This window comes from Trichomycterus rosablanca, chromosome 9, assembly GCF_030014385.1.
Source record: "Trichomycterus rosablanca isolate fTriRos1 chromosome 9, fTriRos1.hap1, whole genome shotgun sequence".
NCBI lineage: Eukaryota > Metazoa > Chordata > Actinopteri > Siluriformes > Trichomycteridae > Trichomycterus > Trichomycterus rosablanca.
In genome coordinates, this window is record NC_085996.1 from 19,989,370 (window position 1) to 20,009,428 (window position 20,059).

Below are 20,059 nucleotides of genomic sequence, written 5' to 3' on the forward strand. Positions count from 1 at the left end.
GACCAGAGCACCTTCTTCCACATGTTTGGTGTGTCTCCCAGGTGACTTTTTATAGATATCTTTGAGAAATGGCTTTCTTCTTGCCACTCTTCCATAAAGGCCAGATTTGTGCAGTGTACGACTGATTGTGTCCTATGGACAGAGTCTCCCACCTCAGCTGTAGATCTCTGCAGTTCATTCAGAGTGATCATGGGCCTCTTGGCTGCATCTCTGATCAGTCTTCTCCTTGTTTGAGCTGAAAGTTTAGAGGGACGGCCGGGTCTTGGTAGATTTGCAGTGGTCTGATACTCCTTCCATTTCAATATGATCACTTGCACAGTGCTCCTTGAGATGTTTAAAGCTTGGGAAATCTTTTTGTATCCAAATCCGGCTTTAAACTTCTCCACAACAGTATCTCGGACCTGCCTGGTGTGTTCCTTGGTCTTCATGATGCTCTCTGCGCTTTAAACAGAACTCTGAGACTGTCACAGAGCAGGTGCATTTATACGGAGACTTGATTACACACAGGTGGATTCTATTTATCACCATCAGTCATTTAGGTCAACATTGGATCATTCAGAGATCCTCACTGAACTTCTGGAGTGAGTTTGCTGCACTGAAAGTAAAGGGGCTGAATAATATTGCACGCCCCACTTTTTAGTTTTTTATTTCTAAAAAAAGTTTAAAATATCCAATAAATTTCGTTCTACTTCACGATTGTGTCCCACTTGTTGTTGATTCTTCACAAAAAATTACAATTTCATATCGTTATGTTTGAAGCCTGAAATGTGGCAAAAGGTTGAAAAGTTCAAGGGGGCTGAATACTTTTGCAAGGCACTGTATATATATATACATATACAGTATATATATATATCAAGGCATCTCTGTTTAAGTTTTGCCAGCTCATTTGTTAGCACACTTGCTTTTTTTCTGAAGCCGTGATGCTGGGGCGGTCTGGTGGCATAGCGGTGGCCACTATGAAATGTCTCACTATGAAATGTCAGGTACAGTAAATACAAAAAAGTGATTCTGTTGTAGTCAAACTAAGCTTAATATGCATTTATGTTAATGTTAACCTTTTGCAGACAGAATTGACTCTACAGAAATATATTTCTTTCATTAACATTTTCGCATTTTCTTTCAGGGCATGGAACCAAAGGAGTTTTTGAGCTTCTGGCTGGCTGGAGAAGAACCCGGGAGAGTCTGCCCTTTAAAGAGCGAGTGGCAGATGCTTTTGCCGATGTGATGGTATGCTACACCATGACCAGCTCATTGTATATTATCACCTTTGGCATGGGTGCCAGTCCTTTCACCAACATCGAATCTGTAAAGGTATTCTGCCAGAGCATGTGTGTGGCGATCCTTGTAAATTACTTCTATGTCTTCTCATTCTATGGCTCCTGTCTGGTGTTTGCTGGCCAGCTGGAGCAGAATCGCTACCACAGTGTTTTCTGCTGCAAAATCCCCTCTGTAGAATACTTGGACCGCCAACCTACATGGTTCAAGACAATGATGAGTGATGGCCATGATCTCTCCACACACCATGACAGTATGCCCTACCAGAACCACTTCATTCAGCACTTCCTGAGAGAGCATTACACAGAGTGGATTACCAACACATATGTAAAGCCCTTTGTGGTGATTCTCTACCTGATTTATGCCTCTTTTTCATTTATGGGATGTTTACAAATTAGTGATGGCTACAATATTGTGAACCTTCTAGCCAGTAATTCACCCAGTGTGTCATTTGCTCTGACCCAACAAAAATTGTTCAGCAACTACAGCCCAGTGATTGGGTTCTACATCTATGAGCCAATTGAATACTGGAACTCCACAGTTCAGGAGCACCTCAAGACATTAGGCCAGGGCTTCAATAAGATTTCATGGATTGATAACTACTTTAGTTATTTAAAAGTCTCAAATGTCAGTGCGTCAACCAAAACCGATTTCATAAACATTCTCAAGACTTCCTTTTTAAAGAGGCCAGAGTATCAGCACTTCACAGAGGACATCATTTTCTCAAAAAATGGGAATGAGTATGACATCATTGCATCCAGGATGTACTTAGTAGCTAGAACCACAGAAAAGACAAGGGAGGAAGTGGTGGAGCTGCTAGAAAGACTCAGACCACTTTCCCTTATAAATAGCATTAAGTTCATCGTCTTCAACCCCACGTTTGTATTCATGGACCGCTACAGTTCCTCTGTTATCTCCCCAATTTTAACATCAAGCTTTAGCGTCCTGACCATCCTCATCCTTACTTTCTTCCTCGTCATCAACCCACTGGGAAATTTGTGGTTGATCTTGACAGTCACCTCTGTGGAACTGGGCGTCTTAGGCCTCATGACACTCTGGAATGTAGATATGGACAGTATTTCAATCCTGTGCCTTATTTATACTCTCAATTTTGCCATGGATCACTGTGCCCCCCACCTTTACACTTTCATACTGGCCACTGAGCACACCAGGACTCAGTGCATTAAGATTTCGCTCGAGGAGCACGGGGCAGCCATTTTACAGAATGCCTCTTGCTTTGTGATTGGGATTATGCCCCTGCTCTTTGTGCCTTCCAACCTGACCTACACACTGTTCAAGTGCTCGCTTCTTACTACAGGCTGTACAGTACTGCACTGTTTTGTCATCCTTCCAGTGTTCTTGACTTTCTTCCCACCTTCGAAGAAGAGACACAAGAAAAAGAAACGGGCAAAACGGAAAGAGCGGGAAAGGGAGAGGGAGCGGGAAAGGGATGAGATAGAGTGTATCGAGGTCAGAGACAACCCTGACCATGTGACCAGTGTCTAAGCATTCACTGTTTAGTAAGAGGCAATGTAGCAATTCACACATGACATTGGTCAGAGTTGAAACTTTGGAAATCACGTTGGAAGTTTATCACGTTGGACCACTGTCAAAAGCTCTACCAATTTGCAGGCTTGCTGTCTTGGGTAGAAAGTCTTCTTATGGTGTAACATCATCTGTAGCAGTATATAGCATCTGCATCTGCCTGCTTCTGAATCCAAAGTCACTGATATTTGCATAAAACAAGAATTGAAAATCTAGAAAGCAAAGCCTTTTGTGTAGTACATGTTAAAATGTTAACTGTTGCACAAGTCAAACTGGGTATTGTTTCATAGATATTAATAAGGATTGACAAACAGATTCCCATTATTGTGCTGATACTTGATGAATGCAGTTTTACTAACACTATTATTTTTTTAATTAAAGAGACCCAAATTGTAGCTTGTCTTGAACTTTGCATTAATGTCTGCATATGGGTATGCTAAATGTGGCTGGGACATTAGAAATTAAAAGTAAAAAAATATATATTTAAGGCCACTGAATATGTATTTTTATAGCTATAAGTGTATAGACTTAAACTACAGTGATTATGGTCCAAATACATTTGTGAACATAACATGAACAAGCTTTTTTAAATGTAGCATGTCTTTGAGTTTATTGAATAGATAAGTTTAGCAGAGCAGATGTTATAAACTGGCCATTTTACTCATTATTAAGAAGATACCGTTGTCAGATGTAATTGGATTAGAACAAAATGTGTTTTTTGTAATCTGGTATAAATTATGTATGTTACTAAAATATTGGTTTCCTAACATAATTTTAGGGCAAGCTAAGTTTACATAGGCAAATGGAACACTAGACCAGCACTTGATTGTTATTGTGATCATGTTATTACTTAATAGGCTAATTACAATAGCAGCAGACATACTACGTAGTTGTACAAACCTCATTTACAGAAAAGTTGTGTTTGTAAACACAATTAGAATTTGATGGCTGCAAAACGATCCAAAAAAGCTGGGACAGAAGCAAAATAAGAGTGAAAAGTTAAATATTGAAGTTAAAAGAAATATACTGAATATACACCAATCAGGCACAACATTATGACCACTGACAGGTTAAGTGAATACTACTGATTATCTCTTCATCACGGCACGTGTTAGTGGGTGGGATATATTAGGCAGCAAGTGAACATTTTATCCTCAAAGTTGATGTGTTAGAAGCAGGAAAAATGGGCAAACTGTGATGGCTAGACAACTGGGCCAGAGCATCTCCAAAACTGCAAGTTTCGGGGTGTGTTCCCAGCCTGCAGTGGTCAGTATCTCTCAAAAGTGCTCCAAGGAAGGAACAGTGGTAAACAGGCGACAGGGTCATGGGCGGCCAAGGCTCATTGATGCATGTGAGGAGCGAAGGCTGGCCCGTGTGGTCCGATTCAACAGACGAGCTACTGTAGCTCAAATTGCTGAGGAAGTTAATGCTGGTTCTGATAGAAAGGTGTCAGAATACACAGAGCATCGCAGTTTGTTGCATATGGGTCTGCATAGCCGCAGACCAATTAGGGTGCCCATGTTGACCCCTGTCCACCGCCGAAAGCACCTACTATGGGCACGTGAGCATCGGCACTGGACCACGGAGCAATGGAAGATGGTGGCCTGGTCTGCACTATGGGAAGAAGGCAAGCCGGCAGAGGCAGTGTGATGGTTTGAGTGATGTTTTGCTGGGAAACCTTGGGTCCTGCCATCCATGTGGATGTCACTTTGACATGTACCACCTACCTAAGCATTGTTGCAGACCATGTACACCCTTTCATGGAAACAGTATTCCCTGATGGCTGTGGTCTCTTTCAGCAGGATAATGTACAGTTTGAGGTGTTGACTTGGCCTTCAAATTCCCCAGATCTCAATCTTATCGAGCATCTGTGGGATGTGCTGTCCAATCCACGGAGGTCGCACCTTGCAACTTACAGGAGTTAAAGGATCTGCTGCTAACATCTTGGTGCCAGATACCACAGCACACCTTCAGGGGTCTAGTGGAGTCCATGCCTCGACAGGTCAGGGCTGTTTTGGCAGAAAAAGGGGGACCAACACAATATTAGGAAGGTGGTCATAAGGTTATGCCTGATCGGTGTACATTCCACAACAAGCTGTGAATTGGTAGCAGTTGAGGGAATGATGAATCGTGGCTCACCACTGTGTACCAAACTGTGTACCAAATTTCATGAGAGAATAGCCCCAGTTCAAAAAGACTGACGAGTTCTCAGGGTGCAAGCCCCACATAGATAGATTGAAAGACAGTAAGTGCTTGTTCTGTGGTCCATGTTCCAGCTTCTTCAATGACAGACATAAAAACGACCATCCATACTGTCAGCAGTAAAAGCATGGCATGGGGCATAGCATGGATGACTTGCATATGTGCGAAGGTACCATGGATGCGAAGGAGCGTATTTTACAGATGTTCTGCTATCAAGGCAACATCTTTTTCCAGAAAGTCTGTGTTTTTTTTTAACAAGACAATGCCAGGCCTCAATATGTATGAGCTCCAACAGCTTTGGCTTTGGACACAGAGTGTCTGTGTGCTTGACTGGCCTGCCTGCAGTCCAGATCTGTCTACTATTGGAATTATTTTGTGCATTATGTGATGTAGAATCAGACAACGATGATCACAAATGGAGAAAAATTCCAAAACTGCAGCAAGTATCTGCAGTTCCCAAACCATTAAAAATTCAACTTAATAGGAGACGGTGATCGAACATAGTGTAAACATGCCTCTGTCCCAACTTTATTTAAGTTTGTTGCAGGCATCAAATTTTAAAATACAATTAAGATGATCAGTGAATTTTTTCTTTGTCAGTTAAATAAAAATTCAAGGGAATTAACACATCACAGATTTTTCTTTTTATTATATATTACAAAATGGGGTTTGCACAATCAGCCTTATTTATGTTTAAACTTTTGATTTGTAAGGATTTGAACAATAAGTCAAATATATATATTTTTAGATACATGGGGAAACTTTTTTTAATGCATATATTCACTTTTAAATTAAACCTTTTTTCATGTCATTTATTTGTACTTATACATATGAACAAAATGTATGCATTTCTAAGCAAAAACAAGTATATGTTTAAAATTTATATTAATAGGGGAAAAGAATTTATGAACAAAAAAGGAATAACATTAGTACTAGTCTAATTTGCTCAAGTTATTGTTGGCAATAACATCTACAATATTTGAGACATCTACAATATGAACCCATTTAATCTGGCTGTCTTCAAGTCCTCAAAGTCCTTACTTAAATCAAATAAAAATGTATAGATTTTAATGAGAAACAGTTAAGAAACTGGCTAGACATTGCAAGCACCTTCATCTTCCATTTAGAAACCATAACATTAAAACCACCTCCTTGTTTCTACACACACTGTTCATTTTATCAGCTCCACTTACTATATAGAAGCACTTTGTAGTTCTACAATTACTGACAGTAGTCCATCTGTTTCTCTACATACTTTTTTAACCTGCTTTCACCCTGTTCTTCAATGCTCAGGACCCCCACAGGACCACCACAGCGCAGGTATTATTTGGGTGGTGGATGATTCTCAGCACTGCAGTGACAATGACATGGTGGTGATGTGTTAGTGTGTGTTGTGCTGGTATGAGTGGATCAGACACAGCAGCGCTGCTGGAATTTTTAAATACCGTGTCCAGTCACTGTCCACTCTATTAGACACTCCTACCTAGTTGGTCCACCTTGTAGATGTAAAGTCAGAGACGATCGCTCATCTATTGCTGCTGTTTGAGTTGGTCGTCTTCTAGACCTTCATCAGTGGTCACAGGACACTGCCCTGGATATTTTTTGTTGGTGGACTATTCTATTCTCCAGCAGCGCTGCTGTGTCTTATCCACTCATACCAGCACAACACACACTAACACACCACCACCATGTCAGTGTCACTGCAATGTTGAGAATGATCCACCTAAATAATACCTGCTCTGTAGTGGTCCTGTGGGGGTCCTGATCGTTGAAGAACAGCATGAAAGGGGGCTAACAAAGTATGCAGAGAAACAGATGGACTACAGTCAGTAATTGTAGAACTACAGAGTGCTTCTATATGGTAAGTGGAGCTGATAAAATGGACAGTGTGTATAGAAACAAGGAGGTGGATTTAATGTTATGGCCGGTCGGTGTATATTGGTTTTAAGCCGGGGGGTGTTCCAGGTATCATACATGCAATAATGCTTTCTTGTAACATAGACTAAATTACTGTCATAAAGTTTTATTTGTATTTCATCTGATCATTCTTTTGATTTGTCCAATTGTTAAAATTTTTGATTACCATGACATCTTTTTGCTTGGCTTAACAAAAGATCTATCCATTGGTTGTAGGAATGGAAAAGTTGTGATGCAGTTTAATACCTGCTGTGTTCAAATTGCCTTGTGACCTTTTTGTGTTCTTCCTTATTCTTCTGATCATTAATTTAAGAGTATGTGATGTCTCAGGATGATTGATGATCTGTGACTCCATAAAGTTTGCACTTGCGGATTAGCAAAACATTTTTATTAAACGGAATGTTTAAGGTGTTTGCTCTGGCTGTGTAGCAGTTTTTTAAGTGTTGTTTAGTTATTCTCTCCTCTAGAACAAGAAGCAGAAATAGCTTGTTAACCTTGACCACAACTGCCACTTGTTGCATGAAATCTTTTTAAACAATGGTAACATCTTTTATAATTAAAACTGGTATGAGCTGCATGAGAAGAGTTAAGCAACATTGAGCTTTATCTATACATAACTTGATTTTATGTAGCATTTTCATATACAGTACAGTAGACCCTTGACTTATGAATTTAATTGGTTCGGAAGGGCTGGTCCTAAGTCAAAATGTTTGTTAGTTAAACCTATTTTTTCCATAAGAAATAATGTAAATAGAATTAATCTGTGCCAGACCTCCCAAACCACCCCCTTACCCCCCTTCTAATGTCTTAAATTGTCTTTTTTGTTATAAATACAAGTATATTTTCCCTTAAATCTTAAATTATAGAATAGACATTACTGTAATAAACAATAATATACAGTAGTAATGTACATAAAACACACATCACATTTCAGTACAGTACGTGTGCTTTACAATACACCATAATACATTTCCTTCTTTTTTATAAAATGTATCTACCAGAAACAACAATAACTCTCATATTTCTCTATTATTTCCTTCTTTATTTCAGTAGTGTTGTATTTTGTAGGTGTAATTGCACGAAAGAAAGAATACTTTACTCAGCGATTTCCTTCTTCTCTCTCACTCACTGTCCCCTCTGTCTGATACACAGTGACGGCTACTGGCAGGAGTAATTATACAACAACGAATAGTAATAGATTTGTTCATTTTCTCAGCACTGCGCTCTCTCTGCACCTTCTTTGAGGCCATTTTAATATTACATTTTACAAAATATTTTAAAAAACAGGAAAAACACCGTCCGCTGTCCGCTCACTGTATATATGTGTATAGAGAGAGACGGTGGGCGTCAACTTGTTCGTGACGTCACGTGTTTCGCGAATTTCAGTTCATAATCCGAAATTTGTTCGTATGTTAAGTTGAAAAAGATCGTTCCTAACCTGAAATGTTCATATGGTGAACGGTTCTTAACTCAAGGGTCTACTGTATATGATAAGTCATTGAAAGCTTTCTGCTGTCAATTTTTAAAACATTTTATGGTTTGTGCTAATGGGTACATTCTTTTTGCTCATATTTACAAATACACAGGCATAAACATTGTGTTTATTTAAATGAGATTTTTGCACGGAGATTATATTAATACAGAATGCAAAAGTTAAAAACTTAACTCTCTTACTGTAAACATTGGTAAGATGGATTAACAACAAAAGAACATTTGCATAAATGCTACAAAATAAGCTAACTCTATGTCACTGCTTTATCACTTCAAACCAATGCAATAATTTAGGTCTGTCTGTCTAGATAGATTCACATTTAACTAGTTAAAAAGAACAGTAGACCAGCACTTGGTTATTCCTAAATAAAAAATATAAACATAATAATCTTAGTCAAGACGACTGACAAATCCACAACACTAGTCCAGTTTAATTAACTAGTTTCTAGTTTGTTTGCTATGTGATGCTATTACCCTATTAAATTTTGGAATGTTTTACAACTGTTAAATAAATCACTAGCAAACTATGTAAATTGAGACTCCAATAGTAAAAAAGTACTTTTGATCAAGTTAGCTAGCTGGCATGCTAACTGTGGAAGTAATAGTGGTATTTTAATGAGGGTAGAGATGTTTGTAAGCCATCTTTTATATATTAATGTGCACGAAAATGTTAATCATTTGTTATTGTACATGCATTTAATAGCTGAAAATAAATATTTCAAATTACTCTATATGTTTAACCTGGATTTCAGATTAGCATGAAACACATACATTCACTGAGTTAATTTTAAGAAAGAAATGATAGGTTCGGTTATGCCAGTATGCATTACAATATGCAATGCTAGCTTTGTTCAAATACTGTATGTGTTCTTTTTAACACTGGTATTGCAGTGCTGAATTTATTTTTACATCAGGTTATTTTTAAAACATATCATGTTTTAGAAGCTTCAGGGGTGCGTTTCCCAAAACGTTCGTAATGCTAAGTAGTTCGTAACCTCTTACTTAAGAACATTCTTAAATTTACGAGTGTTTCCCAAAACCCTTTATAACTAACATAGTACTTAAAATCGTTCGTAAATTACGATTAGTCTGACCCATTCGTAACTCACTAAGTACTTCTTAACTTAAGGTTTGCTTAGATAGATAGATAGATAGATAGATAGATAGATAGATAGATAGATAGATAGATAGATAGATAGATAGATAGATAGATAGATAGATAGATAGATGAGTATTTATATAATGCAGGTCATTCATTCAATTTTCACTATAAAAATATGCTAAAATCATTTTATTCACTTGAAAAAATAACTTCATTGTATTAAAGAACGTGAGATCATTTGTTGTTGTACACATCTAAATAAGAAAAATTTAATGCTTTTTCAGAGGGCATAACTGGCAAAGAAATAGATGGCATTGGTTAGCTATAACTTAACTTAGCTGCTTGGCCATGAAGTCCTGTTGATTGGGTAAAGCCATTTGACTGAACTGTGCAGAGGAAAGCCCGGGAGATGACCCAGGACTGCTGCAAAGTGAATATTGCACAGGGGTTGTTTGCTGAGGTGGGGTAGATGGGAACTTTATACAGCTACTCCCCCAGATATCCCTTCAGTGGCTGTTGGACCTGGTATTCTCAGTGTTGCTTCCTCTTCCACAGTAAAGCCTGTTGCAGATAACTGACCTCCACCTGTCTTAGCCCTCTCTTTCCTGAATTGTGCCCCCATTTGCGCTCTAGACATAATAATAATAATAATACATTTTATTTATATAGCGCTTTTCAAGATACTCAAAGACGCTTTACATAAGACAAATAATCAAAACAAATACGTACATACACCATACAAATCATAGTACAAAATCAAAATAGTACATCAACATCAAGAATAATTAAGATAAAAACAAAGAGAGCAGCATAAGACAGTTCATTAAAAATGAGCTAAATTATGAGAGAGAACAACAAATATAGAACAATTTCTTAAAATTAGACAGAAACAGGACAGATTTACATGCAATCAGGAAACTGAAAACTTTACAAGTTTTAGGATCTAGGACTTCACATTTCTGTCGTGATCTAAGTATAAAAACTATTAAAAAGAATAGCAAAAATAAAAGCATTTATTTCGTGTTGTTACAAGTTAAATGCCATATTGAATAGATGAGTTTTGAGAAGTGAATTGAATTTGGACAGGTCAGGACAATCTCGTAGGTGTTTGGGGAGAGCATTCCATAAAGATGGAGCAGCTATGGAAAAGGCCCTGTCACCCCAGGTCCGGTGCTTGGTCCTAGAGGGTATGGACAGTAATGTGATGATGGAGCAGGTCGGTGAGGTAGGATGGGGCCTGATTATGGAGAGCTTTGTGAGTGAATAGAAGAATTTTGAATTGAATGCGTTGAGCAACGGGAAGCCAATGAAGTTTTTGTAGAACAGGTGTAATATGATCACGGGAGCGAGTATGAGTAAGGAGGCGAGCAGCTGAATTCTGGATATACTGAAGTTTTTTTAGGATTTTGTTAGATGTACCATAAAGGATGCTATTGCAATAATCAATTCTGGATGTAATAAAAGCATGAATCAAGGTTTCGGCGGCAGAAAAGGAGAGTGATGGATGTAGACGTGCTATGTTTTTTAGATGAAAGAAAGCAGTTTTGGTGATGTGATTTACATGGCGGTCAAAAGAGAGGTTGCTATCAAAAATTACACCAAGATTTCGGATGTTAGAAGACGGAGACAAAGTGTCATTATCAATGGTAATTTGAAAATTTTTTGTGGTTTTTGCCAGGGTTGTAGGACCTACGATGATCATATCTGATTTTTCACAGTTTAATTTGAGGAAATTAGCTTTCATCCACAATTTCATTTCAGTGATGCAATTTGTCAGAGTGGAGTGAAGTTCAGTATTAATGGATTTGGAGGAGATGTAAAGCTGAATATCATCAGCATAGCAGTGGAAATGTAAACCATGCCGACGTATGATGTCACCAAGGGGGAGCATATAAAGAATAAACAAAAGGGGACCTAACACTGAGCCTTGGGGAACGCCTTGGGACAGTGGAGCAATGGCAGAACTACAATTGTTGATATTAACAAACTGTTGTCTGTTTACGAGATATGACCTTAACCACAAAAGGGCAGTACCAGTGATGTTGACAGAGGATTCAAGGCGGGACAGAAGAATGGAGTGATTAATGGTGTCAAAAGCTGCAGTAAGATCAAGGAGGACGAGAATATTAATTTGTCCAGAGTCTGAGGAAAGAAGAAGGTCATTTGTGACTTTGAGGAGGGCTGACTCAGTGCTGTGCTGGGGGCGGAAACCAGACTGAAATGATTCAAATAGATTATTGGAATTTAGGTGATCTTTGAGCTGTGAGGCAACAACACGTTCCAGTATTTTCGACAGAAATGGAAGATTGGAAATGGGCCGAAAGTTACTCATAATGTTAGAGTCAAGTCCAGGTTTTTTAAGTATGGGAGTAACAGCAGCCAATTTGAGTGATTGAGGGACTGAGCCAGAACTAAGAGAGGAATTGATTATCTCTGTGATAAGTGATGAGATAACTGGAAAACAACCCTTAACAAGTTTTGATGGAGCAGGATCCAAAACACAAGTGGAGCTTCGCATCCCTGTTAAGATCTCAGATAGGTCCAAATGAGACACAGGTGAGAACTGAGACAGAGGCTGGGTAATAAATTGAGATGAGATAGGCGGAGAAACAGAGATGACAGGGGAAACTGTCAGAAAATTGTGGATATTCTCAACTTTTGTTTGAAAAAATGAGAGGTAAGAGTTACACTTGTCAACTGTAAAGGAATTGGTAGTATTGTCAACTGGTTTGAGAAGTTTATTTATTGTGGAAAAGAGAGTCTTAGGATTTGTTGATCCAGCATGTATGAGTTCGGAATAGTAAGTGGATCGGGCTGCCGTAAGAGCGTCTTTGTAATGTTGAAGATAATCAGAATAAATCTGATAATGTACTGTTAGACCGGTTTTCTTATAAAGTCTTTCAAGCTGGCGTTTACGGGATTTCATTTGGTGAAGCTCAATTGTGTACCATGGTGCGGAATGACTAAATGAAACAAATTTGGTTCTCAAAGGAGCCAGCTCATCAAGACATGAGGCGAGTATGTCATTATAGTAATCGACAAGGTCAGATGAATTACTAGACAGTACAGGACAGACAGACATCTTTTTAACAAGAGAATCTGAGAAAGCAGAGGGAGAGATATATTGAAGATTCCTGAAGGATATTTTACGTTTAGCTCTAGTGATGGGCCTAGTGACCTCAATGTCCATGATGATTGTCAAATGATCAGAGACAGTAAGGTCATGGCTGGACGGCTGATGAACTAGGACACCAGTAGAGCAGACAAGGTCAAGAGTATGACCTTTTTTATGAGTTGGAAAATGTATATGTTGTGTGAAATTAAAACACTGTAACAATTCCAAAAATTCCCTGGCAAATTTACAGTTGTTGTCATCAATATGGATGTTAAAATCACCCATAAGCAGTACAGAGGATGAGAGGGCACTAAGCTGGGTTAAAATATCTGAAAAATCAGAGAGAAAGGAAGCGTTTGGCTTTGGCGGACGATAAACTACAGCAGTGACCAGAGGAGTAGGCCCTGACAACTTGAAAGCCAGGTGTTCAAAAGAAAGAGCAGCAGGAAAAGACAAAGTGGTTATTTTAATATCATCCCTATAGACTGCAGCAACACCACCACCTCGCCCTTCCATACGAGGTTCATCAATATACGAGTATCCCATTGGCGTGGTCTGATTTAACGTAAAATAATCCAAGGGTTTATGCCAAGTTTCAGTGAGACAGAAAAAGTCTAGTTCACTGTCAGATATAAATTCACTAAGTACAGTACTTTTTGTGTTGAGTGAACGAACATTAAGCAATGCCATTTTCAAGTGGTATTGTTGTGTAGTTGGCTGTGAGGAACGAGGAAGAGAACGGAGATTTGCTAAGTCCACTCCGCGTTTCCTATCCCACTCCGTGGACAGCGTTGTCATGGAGACTACACCGCTACTGGTGTGCAAGGCAGCAGCGCTCTGATGACGTGTTTGCGGAGCGACAGTGCGCACGGCTGACCAGAAGGATGGAATAGCGTTACCGTTTCGAAGATAAACAAGCTTTCTCCGGGAGCCCCTGTGAATATAACGAGGCCGGCGAAGGAGTCCAAGCTGTTTGATGACTGAAATACACGATGGAGTAGTGCAGTTGTTGAACTTCCTCAGCTGGTCAACGGAATAGTTCAACATCGTGCCGATCCCAGGAAAACTCATCCACCGTTCACCACCGGCCGCAGACGCGATGTACAGTAGAAAGAACAAAAAGTATCAAAAGCACAAATAAAAGTATCAAAAGTAACATAAAAGAAATAGATCCACAAGGTGTGTAAAAAGATGAAAACGAAAAACGATAAAAAATACAATAAAATACGGTAAAAATACGGTAACGGTAGCGGCAGCCAAATGCGCCAGCGTCCACCATCACCAATAGACATAGAGCCATGCTTCTGGATTGTTGAAAGTGTGCGTCAATTTATAGGCTTGGTATGCAATAGATAGCAATCGCAAATGTAATGTTTTTATACCAGTAATTTAAAGATCTGTTGGTTATTCGTTTTTTAAAAATGTTTTCTTAATGAATTATTGGCATTTTGTGATATAATAATGAGAAATTGAATGGTAATTGGTGATTCAGTTTTCGACTGGCGGTGCCCTTTCAGAGGAGGAGTCAATAAAGAACGACTTAAACTTCGTTCATAGTTTTAAAGACTAAAAGGGGGTTTTGGGAAACACCAAAACTGGTGTTCTTAAAGTTATGTCATTCTTAAAGTTCGTAAATCGCTAAAATCAGTCATTGAGAAACGCACCCCTTTATTTACCCCTCTAAATAAAAGCTAACAATTGTAATGAGTGTTGAGTGTCACCAGTGTAAATTTTTATGCCAACTTGTATAAAACATTGTATAATTAAGGTGAGGTCCCATTATCAGTGGTAGCTTTTAATTTAGCTTCATTCATATACAATCTAATGGAATAGCTCACACATGAGGGAATTCCATCAAATTTTGCATAAGATCCACAACTGGGTTCTTTAAACTAAAAGCTGTATACCAAGAATCTTATGGAAACACATCACATACTTTTCTTTCTAGTGGTGTCAGCTTTTTAATGTCTGTTAGTCAGGATGTGTAAGGTTTCCAGTGTCCTGTTCAACCTTTTGGAGTGGCATCATGCCATATTTTGATGTTTAGATAGTCAGTGTTTTTGTAAAGGATCCCTTGACTACATTGGAAACCTTGTTTAAATGTATCTGACTGAAAACCAGTAAGGAAATGAGAATCTTAATGTCTGATGGCCTAACTATGTAATTTTATTGAGGGGTGGCATGATAATTAAAAAGGCTATATAAAGAAAATAAATGCATACTATGATCATCTACTTCCCAGGATGAATGTCTACGCATGTAATGTATGTATGCATGTATTTAGTGTGTATTTTTGTTTGTTTACATATTTTCAAAAATGTTGCTACACTATGGACTTTTCTTTCTGTGTAATTGATATCATTTTGTCAGTAACTTAAAGAACTGTGGTTTCTGTTGTATGAAAAGCCAGAAAAAATATATGAATTGTAAAATAACTGTATAGGATTTTATAGGTTTTATAAAGAAATGAAAAGTAAAGAGTGTTTTTAATGAAATATTCTTAATATAAAAAGGCAATAAAAGAAAAATAAAAGCTGAACTGAGTACATTTGTAATAACTGATCAAATGTCAACTGTGTATACAAAGGATGAGTGTATTTGATATATAAACAATTTGGTTTACAGTAGCAGTACATTACAGTTGTAAAAAGCTGTTGACTGTCTTGGATGTATTTTCTTTTTCTCACCCGGAAGCACACAAACACCTTAGCTGCATCCGAAATCACATACTTACAGAGTACGTACTAGATTCGAGGAAGTACGCACCGCTCGGCCGGTTAAGAAGTACGCGCTTTCAGTACAGTAGTATGCAGTATGCAATCAACACCCCTACGTACTATGTCCGCCATCTTACCAACGTCAAGTGATGACGTGATGACGTAATATCACCATAATTACAGACCACGTGCTCATTACAAGCCCCACTCGGCAAAATTTTGGATATTTAATGTTATTTAGGGTTGTACGCAATAATGTTTTTATTTTGTTTATCTTACTTATGACTTTCATATGACTTTCAGGTCAATCTCAACACTAATATAGCCCCAAAATCCAATTTTAATGACAGGTTGATTAAAAATGCCATTTCTAAATTGTTTATCCAGACACCCAAGTATTATACTATTTTAACCCTAACACTAATAGTTAATCAAATGCTAACCCTAACCATAACCAAGAATAACTCTCAATCCTGATCATTGGAAAACAATAACTGACATTTTTAACACCAAAGTATATGGCCAACATTAATTACATGACAACACCCAAACCTAAACACCTAACCATGCCTAGCAACCGTGGGTATGTTCTTTACCATGGGTACTTTACCGTGGGTAAAGTATCATCCATGAGTAAATAGCCTACATAGTATTTCTTTTAAAGACTAAACACATTTTTAAAACTGTGTACTAACTGCTTTGTCCTGGTTGGGGTTGCTAGGGTCCAGCGCCACCGCAAAACACTGGGTGGAATAAATAAATGTACCCACAACAGGGCTATCAAAACTAAATTGTGAGAAAAGGGGAAAAATCAGCCTTCTTCATAGGTTTAAAAGGGCACGGGAAAACCATAATACCTGAAAGAAAACCCACAAGGACACTAGGAGAACGTGCAGGTGGTGTGTTAGTGTGTGTTGTGCTGATATGACTGGATAAGACACAGCAGCGCTCCTGCAAGTTTTAAACACCCCACTGTCACTGCTGGACTGAGACTAGTCCACCAACCAAAAACATCGAGCCAACTGCGCCCCGTGGGCAGCATCTTGTGACCACTGATGAAGGTCTAGAAGATGACCAACTCAAACAGCAGCAATAGAAGAGCGATCGTCTCTGACTTTACATCTACAAGGTGGACCAACTAGGTAGGAGTGTCTAAAACAGCGCTGCTGTGTCTGATCCACTCAAAGTGCTTCTATATGGTAAGTGGAGCTGATAAAATGGGCAGCGAGTGTAGAAACAAGGAGGTGGTTTTAATGCTATGGCTCATCAGTGTATATGCCTGTAACTGTATGCACTCACTGATCATTTTATTGGGTACACATACAATATTTGTGAGTATACAGATAGCCCATCTGATGCTCTTTACCCCATCCTCTTTAGCCCATTTATTGCTTCATTTATGTTCAGAAATTACTGCTCAAACCTAAAATGGTTTAAATGGATTCGACATTTATTCTTATTCAACTTCTGAATCCAGTACAGGAGTATTTGGTTGTATTTCAGTGTTTTAGAGAGTAACCTTTAACATTAAAACTACACTGATGCATGAAGCATTTAGATAGGTTTGTAGAACAGGTTTGTAGAAAATGCACATATAACAGTACAATACTGTAATTACGCTGAATTAATAATGTAATCATATTCTCTGTTCAACAGATTTAGTGAAAACACTGAAATGTAGTAATCAATACAACAGTACAACAAAAAGTCAATACCAAACATTAACATATTTAGTTTGTTATATTAAGCATATTTAACATGTATTGTGCAAAACTGATATAGTGCCCCATTAAAATGACAAAAGCATTAATATCACAGTCGATATGTCAATAATATTTAAATGTAATACATTCGATGCATAGTGTTACCATTACATATCTAATAAGACTCAGTTGACTTCATTCAAATAACCTGCTTTATTATACAAATGTTAATACATCACTGCATGAATGTGTCACAATACCAGTGCATGTTTCATCACTTTATTACTATACACTAACAATTTATAAAGAGGCTTACTATTTTGAGTGTAATATTGGTAATCCTAACAACAAAAATGGGTGGTTTGATAACAATGTATGGTTAGTCTGGTTACTACATTTTTGTATTTGTTACTGCTCACACTGTGGTTAATACTATTTATTTAAGCTACCTGAATAAAAATAAATGTGTAACATTCACTAATAACACTATGCTATTGTTTAATACTTGTGCATCTAAATAATGTGTTTACTAAAATGGATTAGAAGATGGGTGTTGCAAACCTTTGGTATGTCAAAAATGCCAAATTTTTTACAGATGGTGCATAGAGTATATAAAAATTACTCTGCATCAAAACTGACAGGGGCCCCAGGAAGTAACACTGATACCCCTTTTCCACCGACGTGAAACAGTTCCGGTTTGTGAACTTGATCCGATTCCGCGTGTTTCCACCAAAAAAAAGAGGTTTCAGACAGCAAATTTGCATTCTAATCTGGCACCACAGAATACTGGGTTTTTCAGCGTGAAATGTGACGTCATCTGTGGGCGTGTCAAAGTGTAGAGGTTTGGGTGCTTTTACATGAGAAGCTGCAAGCTGTCTCATATGGAGCTTGATGCTGCACTTCCATCTTTGAAAGTTCATCTGATTAAATCTTGAGCCAGTTTGCCACTGATATTTTCAAAGCACCTAAATACAGCTAAATATAGATAATTGTATTGTATTTTAGAGTAGGTTTGATGGTTATTTTACACAAATGTTCGTGTCGTGGAAAACTTTAGTGATGTTTTTAATCGGCTATATGCGCCAAGGGTCGCGGTGAGAGCAAAGTGCAAAACGTTTCTCATGTGAACGCACCAAAGAAAGCAACAACGGCAACAAACACAAGGAACGGAGTCGCCTTCTACATCTTCTTATTAGCAATAGTTGATCGATGCTTTTTGCAATGCCCACCGTTGATAACGCAGGCTTGGTTCTCAAAAACTGGTGGAAACACTGGTCAGTTCTCTAACAAACACTAAGGTTTGAAGAAACCTGAGTTGTTTTGGTGAAATAGCACTATGAGAGGCTGTTACTACAATGAAGCTAGTTGGTTGGTCCTTAAAATCAGCATGTCTATGGAGTAATTCTGCATTATGTCTTTTTGTGCTTGACAGTATGTCATATCCTGACAGTATGTCATATAGGGAAAGAGTGTGCTAAAAATTAAAAGAAAATAATTTATGATCTGAAGACACTGGTGGAACACTCACCTGGCAGGATTGGTGATATTGGGTGTGTTCGAAAAACCTAGTGAGCTCTCTACATAGACAGCATTTTACGTCATCATACACGCTCCCGAGAAGGAGGGTGTTCAAAATCCTAGATGCTTTAATATGCTCACTAGTAAGGCATCTTAAAAGTTCAACGCTATTTTGAACCGAGAACGAGGGAGCATCCGATGCTGCCTTAGGCAATCCCAGCATTCAGTGCGGCACAACTTTTCTCACAGAAAAATAAAAAAGTTATTTTCAAATAATTTTCAAATATTTGCAAATTCAGGATTGTCAGCAAATTTAACCATTTTCGATACACAAAGGGAAATGTTAGTTGACATGCTAGCGCGTTGTGCCACCCCATCCCATTGGTATGAATGGCATGAGGCTAACTATGTTAGCATAGTTAGCGAAAACTGATGGAATCGCTGTCTAAGTAGTGCGTTCGATTAACATGCCTTATAAGTCAATGACTTATTAGAATCCTCTCTACTTTCGCAGCTGCCTATGTAGGCAGTAAGACAGCAAGGCAGCTCACTAGGTTTTCGAACACACCCGGTTTTATATTAAGGTTAATGTAACAAAGTATTAAGAAACAAATGACACAGGCAACAATTTTTTTTTTTTTGCTGGGTAGCTTTTTAAAAGCCATACAACAATAATGTAGCAGTGCAAGCTTTTAATAATATATTTAATAATTTATTACAACTGTAGAAATACTGTTCAATCATTTTTCATCTTTTAAATTACAACTTTCTTAAGATTTTATTTACGCATTTTCTACTTTTTTTCTCCCAATTTAGAATAGCCAGTTAGTATACTGCTGCTGTGGACCCCGATGGCATCTGAGGGGGGCATATTTGCCTGACATGCAGTCCACTGACCCCCACTTATTCGTCTGTACTTCAGTGGATTCGCCAGTCTCGCACACTGATCTCCGCATTCCTCCACTTCTGTACAGGAAGCTTGGACCACTACTACACAGCGTCAAAACCCTCCTCCCTCGTTTTTTAGTCCAGTCCTTTCCCACCCGATAGACTAATGGCCAATTTTGTCTACTGGAGGCACCTGGGCGCAGAGTTTTACAATAATTTATCACCTTTAAACTGTCATAGCATAACTCATGAGTGTCACACTTGCGTATCGCTTTGTATTGGTACACAGTCGAGTCACATTATTATCACATCAGCTAATATCCAGAGGAGCCGCCATGTGCAGCACGGACAGCAGCTAGACGGGCTGGGAGCGACTCAGTAAGGTCCTGGTAGGTTGTCACAGGTACTTGGAGCCATGCTGACTGCAGTGCATGCCACAGCTGCTGGAGGGTGCGTGGGGGAGGATCCATAGAGCAAACACGACAATCGAGGTGGTCCAACAGATGCTCAATTGAGTTCAAGTCTGGGGAATTATGGGACCAGGGTAGTACTTGGAAGTCTTGGTCATGCTCTTCCCACCAATGTC

The 20,059-nt window shown here is 38.5% G+C and overlaps 1 protein-coding gene and 1 long non-coding RNA gene across 2 annotated transcripts in view; one reads left to right on the forward strand and one right to left on the reverse strand.

Annotated features, from left to right (window-relative positions):
- The window catches only part of ptchd4 (patched domain containing 4), a 57,112-nt gene extending 54,331 nt beyond the window's left edge, over nucleotides 1-2,781 (forward strand). The window contains exon 3 of the mRNA XM_063001230.1: nucleotides 1,124-2,781. Within this exon, the coding sequence (XP_062857300.1) occupies nucleotides 1,124-2,781 (1,658 nt within the window). The remainder of the gene's footprint in view (nucleotides 1-1,123) is intronic.
- A 6,988-nt stretch (nucleotides 2,782-9,769) lies between these two features.
- LOC134319950 (uncharacterized) lies at nucleotides 9,770-13,988 on the reverse strand. Its single transcript, XR_010013586.1, has 2 exons — nucleotides 13,547-13,988; nucleotides 9,770-10,161 (listed from the first exon to the last, which is right to left on the reverse strand). It is a non-coding gene; the product is annotated as an uncharacterized LOC134319950 (long non-coding RNA).
- Between the last annotated feature and the right edge of the window lie 6,071 nt (nucleotides 13,989-20,059).